General features: G+C 44.4%; 2 protein-coding genes across 3 annotated transcripts; one reads left to right on the top strand and one right to left on the bottom strand.

The window, feature by feature from the left end:
- Positions 1 to 1,466: 1,466 nt before the first annotated feature.
- On the top strand, positions 1,467 to 4,165 carry LOC137910223 (bone morphogenetic protein 2-B-like). Of its 2 annotated transcripts, none has more exons than XM_068754658.1 (5): positions 1,467 to 1,784; positions 2,008 to 2,142; positions 2,338 to 2,454; positions 2,570 to 2,729; positions 3,498 to 4,165. In XM_068754658.1, the coding sequence occupies exons 1-5, from the start codon at positions 1,467 to 1,469 to the stop codon at positions 3,911 to 3,913; spliced, it is 1,146 nt and encodes a 381-aa protein (XP_068610759.1). In that variant the 3' UTR covers positions 3,914 to 4,165. The 2 variants fall into 2 exon arrangements, with proteins under 2 accessions (XP_068610759.1, XP_068610760.1); XM_068754659.1 differs by having other exon boundaries at positions 1,674 to 1,779; positions 2,012 to 2,142.
- Positions 4,166 to 5,533: 1,368 nt separating this feature from the next.
- LOC137910461 (cardiac-enriched FHL2-interacting protein) lies at positions 5,534 to 11,692 on the bottom strand. The gene is made up of 2 exons (XM_068754896.1): positions 8,120 to 11,692; positions 5,534 to 6,991 (listed from the first exon to the last, which is right to left on the bottom strand). Exons 1-2 carry the CDS (start codon positions 11,690 to 11,692, stop codon positions 5,534 to 5,536), a joined length of 5,031 nt encoding a protein of 1,676 aa, XP_068610997.1.
- Between the last annotated feature and the right edge of the window lie 1,807 nt (positions 11,693 to 13,499).

Genomic DNA, 13,499 nt, shown 5'->3' with positions numbered 1-13,499 from the left:
TCAACCCATATATCACCTTCACAGTGAGCCTTGCTGTTAAAATTGAAACCACAAAAGTTTCATTCACTTATTTTCTGAATTAAAAAGTCATATAATTCCAAAACTATGCCAGCCACGCATGCATTTAAGGAGGATATAAATGCATGGTAATCTGGATCCTGTTATTAACAAGCCAATAGCGCCGCCCGCTGTTCAGTGGGGAGAACTGCAGGTACACTTAACCAGCTTTTTCAGTTCCTTGAGATTAAGAGAGACGCCGTTTTCTTTCCCCCTGAAGTTTCCATTGGTATCTGCGTGATCACATATAAGACCTTCTCTCACTTGTTTCCCGGATAACAAACTTGAGAGATTGGTCATGAATATTTTTAATTTACATTATACATGATGAAATCCTGATGAGTAAATCCACTTACCGTGAGATCCTGCGCTATCTGGCTGCTTGCAGCGTCTAACGCTGTAATCTATCCCGTGGTTTATCTGACAGTTTGTTTTCTGGCTGTTCCAAGAGACATCAGAATAATAATAAAAAAAAGGCGAGGCAGCGGGTGAGTGATGGTCGTGAGTGAGGGGATCACCGTTCTGCAGGGAATTCCATTGTGAGGGCCCTGATTTTATTATAGGGGAGAGGCTGATCAGCACGATGGTCCTGAGAATGTGATGCCTTTTGTTCGACCTGATTGATTGGAGATCATCTCGGATTCAACTCAGGGGGTGTTGATTTCGGTGTTAACTCTGAGTCACTGGACAAACAGTAGCAGGAGGAGGAGGAGGAGGAGATGGAGGAGGAAATGTGCGCATTAACAAGCAGCTTTTGAAAACGCGATTCATTTGCGTCACGACTCGGCTTTTCGTTTGCTCTCTTGCAACTGGTCTCCTGCTGATAACAGACAACCCCGTGCTAAACATCATAAAGGCCCGCTAATTGGTGCCTATTAAGACAAATGTCATCATGCAGTGGAAGAAAGCGCGCCTCTTTACGCATAGGTGTCCCTCCTCCCAGATATGTCAAATTAAATAATCAATATGCAAATATTTATAGACACTTTACTCTTTCGTTCAATTCCTTATATTTGTCCACTTTATATTCTTTGTTAATGGCTTTTAAGTGTTTCAGTCATTTCCGCAACAGATTTAATAGATTTAAAGTAGCTTCTATGGTTTTAAAAAGATCTTCAAACAGCTTGGATTTGTAGGAAACCTGACGTCTCTACAGGCCAAAGAAACGCAGGAATCCTCCATGACCTCGCTCATCCTGCTCATTTGATTACCTTTATGTCACTCTCTGGCCGTTTCTGTTTCCTTTGTGTTTTCCCCATTGTAAATAAACACAGCTCCATCATTTCTGGTATTAGCTGAATGCAGGGGGGGGGGGGGGGGGGGGGGGGGGGGCTGGGGGCTGTCATCAAAGGGTTCGCCCTTATCACCTGCGGTCCCACAGATATTGGACTCAGTCCACCGTCTCTGAAATGAAAACCGGAGCTCTGCGTCTGTGCCTCGTCCTGGCACTCCAGCTGAGATGCCTCACCCTGCTCGCCATCCCTCCGGACAGGGGCGCAGCAGGACGGCGCACAGGCGCGGGTGCGACTGGAGCGGCGTACGAGAAGCTTGGAGCGGTTGCGCACCGGAGGGATTTACCCAAAGGTCCAGCAGTGGCCGCTCATAAAAGGGCGCCCCAGTTTATGTTGGATCTCTTTAAAGCGGCGTCAGCCTCGGCCAGTAAAGCAAAAAGCCAGAAGGACATTCTGGATGGATACGTCGTCCGGAGTTTCGAGGATAAAGGTAAGAAAGCTGTCACCTGGCCGCGAATTCTATTTCAATTCTTGTTTTACCTTTGTGAGGAGAGTTGTTATTCAAATGCGCAATAACGCACGATTACGCGCGGCTACCGCTCAACAAGTAGAAGAGTAAATCAATAAGTAGATCACTTTAAGGTCGTTGCTCATCCGGTTACACTCAATATTTTTATCAAGAGATTATTGGTCTTTTAATGTCAATTTTTTTCTGCTCGCAGGTCAGAAGTTTCACTTTTTCAATCTCTCGTCTCTCGGCAGAGAGGAGAGGCTGATCAAAGCAGAGTTCCGTTGGTTCAGAAAGAAACAGAAGCGGCACCTCGGAAAGTCTTCTGGGCCTCATTTCTATAAGGTGAAATGCACTTTGTGTGATATTATTATCTATTCTGATCATTGATATTTTGAAACGAGTCATAATTCCAACGAGCAATAGTATAGATCATTTTACATCCTGCTGATCATTTTCACACTGACCTATAATAACAATTGATGTTAAAACTTAAAATGAGGTGAGCAAGTACACTTATAAGAAAATGCGATTGTCCAGGTGGATCTTTATGAGGTGCTGGACAGCCGAGTGAAGCCGTGGAGAGGGAACCTCGTCACCTCCAGACTGATGCCTCTTTACACACAGGGATGGGAAGTCTTCAGCATCACTCAGACGGTAACACTTTATTGATCTTATTCTATGCAATCAATCTGCATTGGAGGGCCATTTCATTTGCTCTCACTCCTATGAGAATGTGTTTAACGTGTTCATGTCACGCTCTGGATGCAAGGTTTCAAAGTGGATCCGCAACAGTCGAGAGAATAAAGGCATCCTTGTGGTGGCCACGCTTCCTTCTGGTAACTGGGTGGATTCGATGACAGACATGAGTTCCTATCTGGTCGTGTTCTCAGACGACAGGAGACCAGGCGCAACAAACCAGTCAAATTTGGGTAAGGCAATGTGGAATGAATTGATTCATTTGCATTATATTTGCACGTTGGTATAGCAAGGAACTACAAAGAAGAAAGGAAATCCAAAACAAAAACGTTGAATACATCAAGAAGGGGAAATCATACAAAGCATTACTAAATTGGAATTACTAAAGTCTGATTTATTGTTTCAAATTCATTTTTATATTTCCTTTGATATTAATTTACCTAAACAGTCCAGATCACCTTGAATGTTGTCGTCAGACCCCTGCTTTATAAGCCAACCTTTTCCCCTCCCATTTTTGTTCAATTGTTTTTACGGCATATCTGTACATCTATATAATCTTAGTGTTAATCTCTTAATTCTAAATGTTTTTTATCTTCTATTTTTTATCAACATAAGACAAGGGTTGCAGAGGCTTCTGGGAAATGTCTAAAATTAAAACTATTTTTTTCCCGTATATCAATAATGTTACTTTGCATCAATTGAGCAACTGAATATTGGTTTTATTTTTATTTGTATTGTGAAATTTGTAAATGTCGATGATTTATGTACGAAGGACTTTCAATGGAAACAAGACCACAAGGGCTTTTTTGAAATGCTCTTCTTAGACAGGATGTTTGACCTTATTTGTACTGTAATACATGCTACTGTGTAACTGTACTTGTACTCTAACATTCTATCTAATAAATATATTCATCATTCATCATCATCATCAATCTTTCACAGATATATTCTTTCATTTATCATGCAATGCTAATTTAATATGGTCCTTTATCTTTCCATAGGTCAAGAAAAACGTGCAGCAGCCGACCCTGAGCTCCACAGCCACCGCAGCAGGACCCGACGTGCGTCACCAGAATTCGTTCCCCCCAGTCACTCCCACACCTGCCAGCGGGTTCCCCTCTTTGTTGACTTTGATGAGATTGGCTGGTCAGGCTGGATCATCTCTCCCCGGGGATACAATGCCTATCACTGCAGAGGCTCCTGCCCATTCCCCTTGGGGGAAAACCTCAGAGCGACCAACCACGCCACAGTACGCTCCATTATGAATGCACTCAAGCTATCTACTGATAAAGTGGGGGCACCCTGCTGTGTGCCAGACGAACTCCAATCCATCAGTTTGCTGTATTTTGATGACGAGGAGAACGTGGTATTGAAGCAGTATGACGACATGGTCGCGCTGAGCTGTGGCTGTCACTGACTTGCTGCACCTCCTGCACCAGGACAAAGAGGGGTGGGATGATGGCATTGTGAAACGGTGTATTTTTGTGTTTAAATGTTGTATTATTTTGGAAAAATAAAACGAATACTGCTCATCTAATTATCAGTGATGCTCTGTCGAGTTCAGTCCTGCAATTCCAAGCTTGGAATTACAGGATGCCAAAAAGATGTGTGCAGGTTGGAAGAGGAAGTGTTATTTTTAGATTTAATTTAAATTGGGTGATACTTTACTCGGGCCCCAGTTTGAGTTAATCTGAGGGACGTTTGAATTGTACAGTTTACTGAAGCTATGATGCCACAGGTCAAAAAAGGTGATGAAAGATACAAAAATGTAAATTGCAGTGACAAAATTCACAGCTCATTCATTCGTAAAACATTTAGAAACTGTGCTAAACGTCAATTTAATTGGCAATTTTAATAAAAATAAAAATAGTTTTAGTAGTTTGGAAAATCGTTTGTTGCACATATGTTTTCTGTGCACATAACAATAAAACTCAACTAATAGTTGATTTTTATTTTATTGGAATGATCACATACACAATGTAACTCTGCTTTATTCTAATGAAGAAATGAAATTAAAACCTCTATTTCAGTTGCATAAAAAAAGTTCAAGCTTTTAGGCAGTATAAATTAAATCTGTGTTGCCTTAAACACATTAAACAGGTGCGACTGCACTTTCAACTTCAGCACGCAAAACATTTTTTTTTTTTTTACTTTGTTGTGCTGATGTGACACGGATTAATTTTGAGTTAGTTTCACGTAGCACTCATGATAACTCATGTGATCATCTGCACATTTCTGATGTAAAAATAAATCTTAAGGCAATGAGAGTAGCCGATAACAAAAACAATCCACAATACCTGAAAGCAGTGGAAACCCAAGCACCACTGTGGATGTATATTGCAAGCTCCAGCATTTACAATGAATAGTACATATTTACATTCCGGCTTACAATACCATGTCTGTTTACCCTTAAATATATATATATCATCTACTTCATTTTCGGCATCAAAAATCACTCATTACTTTACGCAAATCCGTCCGCTTAACAAGATAGCTATTATGAACTCACAAATGCATCTTCTCGGGTCAATTTGCGTTTATATAAAACAAATTCCTCTTCCGAAAGTCAACTGAGGTTTCCTCAGCTTCGGAAAATCTGCACAGCATCTCCGTCTCACATCAGTTGACGCGTGTAAAGTAAAATGTTAAAGCCTCAAACGACAAATCCACCGTCAAACACAAACATAACAAAGTGTCATCATTAAAATAAGGCACTTTGCATTGCTGGTCAAATTTTGTTGCTCGTTGTGTACGTCTTGTTCATTCTCATCACAGTGGTACTAAAAACAAGAGAATCTGTTTGAGGGATCCTTTCTTATTACTTTGTTCCAGCATTCAGCATTTGAGCAGGCAGAAATTTAAATCCTTCAAGCAAATGTATAGGAAAACCCTCACAACTAATGATGGATGAAAAAGGGTGAAAGTGGAAATACTGAAACTCAAACAGGAACAATACATGAACACAAAATAATCCTTGGAATGCAATGAATGTAAGTTTTTAAAAAAACCCAGCAAAAGCAGAACAGATGATTTCCTTTCAGTTCACACAGTCCAGCTCCTCTGTACCTAGAACCTCCCCTCCGATGTGGTCGTGTTGAGTATAGACAGGCTCTAAATATGGATGTCTCTCCTGATTGTGCATCTGCATTGACGTCGCACGGTGTCTCTGCTCAGTCTCCTCCGCTGCCACGCGAGGCGCTGGCATGCTGGCTTTGAGAGCCATCGGCGACAGAGGCACCGGTACAAATCCACGGTAAACAACCAACGGAGGATTCAAAACCTCCAGAGGCGACGCCTGAGGGACCGAGCCCTCTGCTGGCTGGACTGGCAGCTGCACATAAGTTCCTGTTTCAGGATCAAAGAAAGTTTTTGTCTTGACTTGCATGGGCATGTCTACGAGGAAGTACTGCCCAGAGTCCGGATCCTGCAGGAGTTTACGTTGGGTCATAGGAAAGGACTGTGTCACGATGGCGTGCTCGACGCTTGACTGGCGGGAGAGCTGGCTGCTGTGGCTGGTGTGGCTCGACACGCTCGACTGGCGTGACACGGTGGAAGGACGACTTGCTTCTGTGCTGTACGTGTCAATGCTGTGACTTCTTCTCAGCGAGTTGTCTCTGCTTGCCTTGTCTCTCGCGCGGCCTCTCTGCTGAAGCCCGTCCACGGTGGATTTCTCAATGCGCCGGGACCGCGGCTCGAGCTTCTCGTCGATGGGCATGTCAGCGCTGAGCCTGCGCACCACTTTGTCACCCAAGTGCCTATCAATGCTTTGTGATCGCTGGTGCTGCCGGTCCAGTGTGGGCCCCCCGCTGATGTGCGCTTTGTACACAGGCACCTTACTGATGAGCCTATCGCTACTGTAGTTCCTTTGGTCTGGTTTGTCTCGAACATGCCTGGTGCTGCTTCGACCCTGCCGTCCTGCCACCCCGCTCGGTGCTGCGTTGCTCCGGGTATTGTCTTCCACCGGATCGTGGCTCTGTCTTGTATTGTTGTGGGCCGTGTGATTTCTGTCCTGTTGGGGACGTTCACTTCTTTCGCCGAGTAGATCGTTACCGTTTGTGCCATGGCCTTCACTGTGGTGGTGACCTTCTCTGTCAGTCTTCCTCTCATTGCTTTTGCTATTCCTGCTGCTTTTACTGCTCTTGTGGTCAGATGTGTCACTCTTTTGTCTCTCCGTTCTGTGTTTGGTGCTGCTTTGAGATGATGTGCGTGAGGACTTCTGGGCCTCTTCCTTCTTCAGCCTCCTGTTTGCTATCTTGATAGCTCTGAGGACGGCCTTTTCAGATTTGGGTAACACTGCTGGTGGTTTGGGAAGCCCTGTTTGGCTTTCATTCCCACTGCAAGTGGAGACCAGATGTTCACTTGGTAGCTTTGGCACTTCGGGCTTGGCAGGCACTCCAGCATTTACTCTCACCTCATTGGCTGCGTCAGCTGGGCTGGAGGTTATGCTCTCCGCGCCTTCAGATGAAGGACTCACCCCAGAAAACCCATCTTCCTCCTGTGGGAGAGTGAGGAATAATCCAAATTCTGGATTCTTTTGGTTTCCATTTTGCATATTTGAAGGAATCTGCAAAAGGGGAGGTGAATTATTTGAAGAAGTTTCTTTAGGCTTAAGGGTTTCGTCTGGGATTGGCGTGCTACCTCGGGGGAAAGGTCCATTAGCTGGAGGGAGCGCTACATTTTTGTTTGCTCGATGTAACTCCTCTTCTCTCTCTGAAATGATCAGATTCCCTCTTGGTGACCAGGGTTGTATAGTCTTCTTCAACTTATTGCTGAAGGTGTTGTCTTTGACCTTAAATAGGGAGGGGATCCCCAATGATGGTGAGAACGCGTTGGACGGTGACATTGGTGTTTGATTATTGTCCTCGTGAGTCATGCTGTGATCTATCGTCGTGTCTTTTCTTTCTTTGCTGTCCCTGTCCTGTCCTTCTGTTTCGCCTTGAGGCAAACTGCGCGTTTGCTTTACCGCCACTGGCTCATTTTCAAGAGCACTTAAAGAATAATTTTCTCCTCCAACCTTGTCAGAATCCCGCTTTAGAGTTTTTGAAACATTCTGCACCGCCTCACAAACCTCGTCAGCTTCTCCAATCAAGTTCTCCAGTGAGTGGTAAACATTGGAGTCAGTTTCGACATTTCTATGCAGTGCACTGTCCGCAGAAAAGTAGGATGACTTTGAGGACAGGCTGGCTTGATCAGGTGGGCTCTGATTAATGCTAATTCCGTTTAGCAGCAGTAAAGGTGACATTATACTCCTGGGGGTTTCCCTGAGAGTCTCTGTTTCCAAGACGGCGTCCTCAACGGCTCTGTTTGTTCTGCCAGGTTCCTCTGCAACTGAACGGCTGTCTGCATTGCGATTTGACGTGTTTAACTCCTCCCGGTTAAAACAGTCCCTCTGCTTTCCTTTGTAGTTTTCCTGAGCCATGTCGTTTGTGGTTTTAACTGCTTCAGTTTCTGTTTCCAAACTGGGTTTCGCATCTGTTTGCAAGTTATTTGCCTTAATTTCCTTTCTCCTCAACTCTGGTGATGAGCAGAATGTATTTTCAGATCGGGGACATGCTGAAGGGGGAATTGACCCGTGCGCAGCTAAATCGGTTGCAGCAATTGGCTTTGAATTTGAACCACGAACCATATCCCACCTCTCTTCATCAGCAATGGTCTGATTTTGACGGGGTAACGGGTGACTATCTGTGTTCTTCATCTCTTTCGAGCATGCCTCATCATTCTCAAGTTTTCCGTCGTTGTCAAAGATATCCTTGGTCATTCCATCTTTCAAGCGATCTGTCTCGTCAATGGCGCTTGCATCTCTTCTCTTCGCTCCTCTCTTGCTCCTTGGAGGAACAGGAGGAGCAGCTCTCCTTCTACCTTCGCTGGGATTTGTCAGACTTTCTCCACTCTCCTCAGATATCTGTCTCACTACGCGTCTCCGATTCTCTTGCGATTCATACTCAGACTTATCATTAGCATGTGTTGCATGACTTTTTACGATGCCGTTTGGTTCATTGCCAGACTTATTGACAGGTAACGGGATCCGACCACATGAAACAGGAGAGTCCTCAAGTCCAGGTTCGGTTTGCGACAAGATCCGTCTTATCTGATTGCGGTCTCTTAAATCACTCAACCTCGCTTTTAAATCAGCCTCTTGTGTAATTGCTAGAGCGTTTTGTTTTTCCTTGTCACCCGTCATGGAATCGTTCATTGATTTTCCCTGTGGCTGTACCCCTGATTCATAACTTTCATTGCTGGTTTTCTCAGTAAATATTGGATTTGCATCCTGCTCTGTTAACTTGCTCTTTCTCTTTTGTCTGTCTAAGATAATTTCCTCCAGGGCCATTTTAGCTTTGTCATAATTGCCATTGAAAAGCGCTTTGTTAACTATGACGTTACCGTCTATCTTGGTGAAACGATCCTGCTTGTGATGCTCAATCTCTTTACTTGCATGTAGTTCCCTCTTCGCCGACGTGTTCAGCATGCTCTTCTTGATACTCCTTAGCTCCCTTGAGATCAAATCATTCTTTGCCTTTGTCTCTTCGTCTATGACAATAGCGCCTGATCGGTTCTTTGTGTGATCAAGAACAGGATCATCCGGTCTTGTTCTCTCCAGCTCTTTCAAGGCATTAAAATCATTATTTATACGCTCGCTGTCCCTAATTTCTCTGAGCGATATCGTCTCCTCAGCTTTCTCCATTCTCGTGTTCACTTTCGGGTCACATTCCTCTAACTCCTCTCTTCGCCCGTCATCTGTGACGGAGTATCTCTGACTTTTTATGTAGTCGTTCTGTCTGGCTGAGAACGCATGTTTAAACTGGACCCATTCCTTTTCATTCCGTGGCAAATCTAGCGTTGCATCCATCTCACCATTAATGAGTTGGTCGACTGGCTGTTTGTCCAGATGGAATTGAATATCAGATTTGAGAAAGTTTTTCTTAGGCACAGGTGGCGGTGCTTTCTTTGTTGTTGCACCATTTGTTTCATTTCCACTTTGAGACGTGCCGTCCTCTAACACTGAGTCCTCCCTCTTGTGGTGCAACGCTTCTTTTGACTGCACAACCGTCTCGTCTGTTTCTCTCTCTCTCAGTTCTTCTGTTTCTGGAATGAACTCATGAACGCCGCCTGATTGAACTGCACATAAAGCTTTGCTTTTTGCGGCATTGATTGCTTCCTTTGCTGCTCTGATCACATCCGCCGTACTTACGGATTGGCCACTTGTGTCTTTCTCCTTCGAACTGAAATTGCGTGCTCCAAAGTGCTTTTCCTGCACTTCTCTCGCAGGTTGTTTGAGTTTTTCCAGAATATTAGGTGGCCTTTTTCCCTCTGACGACAAGTCTTCGTTCTCAAGGGCATGGGGCGAAATGATGGATGACTGATCTGTGTTGACATAAACGTTGTTTGGTGAAAGCGCCGTGATTGTTGCCAGTGATTTTGGAGAGAGTTCTTTGTCAAGTAAAAGTGGAGAAAATTGATTTGCGTCAGCTTGTTTATCTCGGGGCAGAAGAGCACCGCCGCTGTCAGCAGCACTGGCTTTCATGTATAAATTCAGGGATGGGTAGTTTTGCCTTTGAGCTTCAGAACTCGTGTTCTTTCTTGAGCATATTAGCGGGCTGATTGGATTCTCCTCGCCGAGGCTGCTGTTTCCAGCTTCCCTCTTATTTTGCAGCAGATTTGACAACAAATAATCACCTGAAAGACATTTATCCGTATCGCCCTTATTAAGTCCAACGGGAGTGCTGTCAGATTCAAAGCGCGGACTGCAAGCTGTCTGCTCGTCTTTTAAAACTGCAGCAGTAGTTAAATCAGATGAGTTTCCCTGAGAACAAGCTTTGGGCTGTTTCTGATCCTCTGACAGTGGAGACTGAGCGTCACACCCACGCACCTCCGCATTTTGGAATTTAGGTGGACTGTAATGGCTTTTCACCCTTTTTCTGTTGTCCTTGAGATTGAAGAGGATGCTTGAGGCAAGCGACTTGTAGCTGTCCCTCTTGACCGGTGGCTCCGGAGTCAGTTTGACCACAGAGTGGGGTCTCAGCGGAAGGTCGAGGGAAGATGGTGAAAGGATGCCTTGGAGGATTTCGGATGTTTCTGTTGGTTGTCTGGAGGGAATGAGTGGAGTCATCAGTTGGCAAATGCTGAAAGGAGTCGACGCCAAAGAGTTGGCGTCCTCAACTGCTCTCACCTCCGTGGGTCCGAATTCCTTTCTGACTGGCAAATGACTCTCACCCACTATTTTGGAGTCCTTTGCTTTTGGTGGCATTCCAGGCTGATTGAACGGAATCACACTCTTTTCCCTGGACTTGTTTCGCCTCCAGGGGGCGCAAGTTCCATCCCTTCCATCGGATGGGCAACTTTTAGTAACTGGGGTAAACGAAGGATTTGTCAAGACCTTTGGTGGAGCAGATGGAGGGACGGGGCTGGGAGCAGTGGGAGGTGGGGGCTTAACGGATGGTGCTTCCTCTGTACGCAGAGTCTCTTTTCTGTGTGCCTCTGTCAGTTCCTTGTAAAAAGGCATGTCACACCAATTAGGGATATTCTCTGTGCAGAGAGCGGCGTCCTCATCGCTAAAGGGGAACTGTTTTATATCGCCCCAAGTTTGGAAAGGGCTAAACTCACTGTGAAGAAAAAAGTTTGTGATGTTAAGTTTCTTTAGTTTGACAGTAGATTTCCCATTTTTTGTCTTTGAGGATTTCCCGGTGGGAAGAGCAGCCTCTTTGTGATAATTCGAAGAGAACTCGGACAGCTCTTTTTGGATGCTGCGAAGTGCGGACTGATCCCAGGATTCCCCCTTCGAGTCTGTCAAACCTCCATTTTTGATCAAGATCCCCTCGCAGCTTTCCTCTGTGGCACTTAAAGCCTTGAGGAAGGATGACATGTGGGCGATACTCTTTTGCTGCTGCTGCTTCCATGAGTGACTACATTCTTTGTTATTTTTGTTTTGCCCTTGCCGTTTAGATTCCTTGTGACGAGTCTTTTTAGGAGGCTCCCCTACCAAAGGCTTATGGCAGCTGAACGGCGAGTATCCGTATAAGAAGTCGTCGCTGTAAACAGCCTCGTCTCCGACGCAGAGACTTCGAAAGGCCCGATCGGTGAGAGTGCTGACCTCACGATCGGTCTCATCCATGAACAAGTCGGTGAAGCTGTTGGGGAAGCGGTGATGGAGCATGCTCCCTGTCCGGTGGCTCATGTGTCGCTTTTCCACACAGCTCATGATGTCAACTTTCTCTCTCTCTCTTGTGCATCACCTGTTTTTCCTCCTCTGCAGTTGTTGTAGCATTGCAGGTGGTTGCTTCTTCTTTTATTTTTCCAGCTCGGAAGAACTTCAAGGAAATTGTGGGACGTGCAAGAAGCTGCCTTGAAAGAAGAACAATCAGTGTCAGCATTATAAAGTTGTGACTTCAAACCAGTGTATAAATTATTTTCAGTTATAAATTCACAATTTGTGTTTTTGCCGCACGCTTAATTTGATTACAGCAAAAGGTTGCGGATACGAAATGATGACCTTTATATATGCATGACAAATGCTGCAGCTCGGCTGTCACTCTGCAGGCAGTAGACAAACACTTTATGCCATGTGTGTGGCTATTTTAAGCACTAAATGGTGCCATGAGCTCTCAGCAGCAAGCATAGCTATAGTCTGTATGAGAACAGTGCAGACCTCATTGATTGAAACTTCATCAGAATAGAGCATTTTCATTTTAAAAGGAAGTTCACGCTAATCCCTCAAATGTGTATTGAATGATTTCTTGAATGTATTGGTAATTCCTCTGTTGAGCTTTCTGCCACTACAACACAAGTTAGATAGCACAGAGAGCAGGAAATGCTACTATATCATCACACAAGTCATGGGGCAGCTCTGCAGCAGCTGCTCTACTGTAGCTTACTTTAGCTATCTGGGCAAGGCCTTAGAATAGATCATTCAACCATTTATATCTCCTGACCCGGGAGCATAGCCATAAGCAGATAACGCAGCGATTGACTATCTGTAAAACTAAGACTCTCCTTATCAGTAGGAATGTTTTATTGAAACAAATAGAAACATAAGCATTCCTTGGCTAAGTAATGTGTCTTTTCATATATTATATATATACATATACATTAAAACTGTATTTGTCACCATGCAAGAATGATTCGTAGAAAGCCAGGAGAGTTAGTTCTTTTGGTAAGAGAAATAAGCAATGCCAAATTATTGTTTTTGCTACTATCCAAGGTAAAATTGTGAGGACTAATTAATTTAATTCTATCCTGGGTGTGACTTACTAAATATTTTGGCTTTCCAGAAGAGTTCGGGTGCCAGCAGCCTCCCTGCTCCAATAACTACAGATCAGCTAGCAACCCCGGTACTTTCCCAGGATGCTTGTGTATTTATACCCAAAGAATAGGTTAGCCTAGTTACACACTGTACGCATCCAGTACATTGGAAAATAATGTAATAATCCATCCCATAGATATCAGTAAGTGGCTGTATTTGAATAAGGATTTTATCGCAATAAAAATAAAGACATGCCAATGAGCTTAATTGTGTCTTCACTTTGGTCTATTTTTTTGAAGAGCAGATCTAAAACTCTAAAACTCTGCCTTTTTTTTCATTATTGTTCTTGCGTTGTAAACACTCGTGTACTCACGCCCCTCTCTCACCTGAGTGTATGTCCAGAAGACGGCACTGGTGAACATAAATCCTCAAAGGAGAATCAGAGAATCCAGGACAGAGTCACCTGCTGAGGACAATTTAAAGTTAGAAGCTACCAGTAGACAAACTTCTTCATTTGGATTTAACGAAAGCTCACCAATGTGAGTCACGCCCTTAGACCCGTGTTCAAATGCATTGCAGTGGCCGGGTCCTGACAGAAAGCTCGGAAGATACCGAAATAGATACACAAGTTGGTGCGGCCGGGCTCAGCAGCAACACAGAATCCAGCCAGCGAGCTGACATTGGAATAACCGGGCGGGTGTCGAGTGGCAGGCAAAGACAGGCCAGATGCATGAAATGGACACTGTCATCGGTTATTTTTGTAACG

Source organism: Brachionichthys hirsutus, chromosome 21, assembly GCF_040956055.1.
Source record: "Brachionichthys hirsutus isolate HB-005 chromosome 21, CSIRO-AGI_Bhir_v1, whole genome shotgun sequence".
In the NCBI taxonomy this organism is placed as follows: Eukaryota; Metazoa; Chordata; class Actinopteri; order Lophiiformes; family Brachionichthyidae; genus Brachionichthys; species Brachionichthys hirsutus.
The sequence above is the reverse complement of the archived record's forward strand: the minus strand, read 5'-3'. Positions and strand labels throughout refer to the sequence as shown.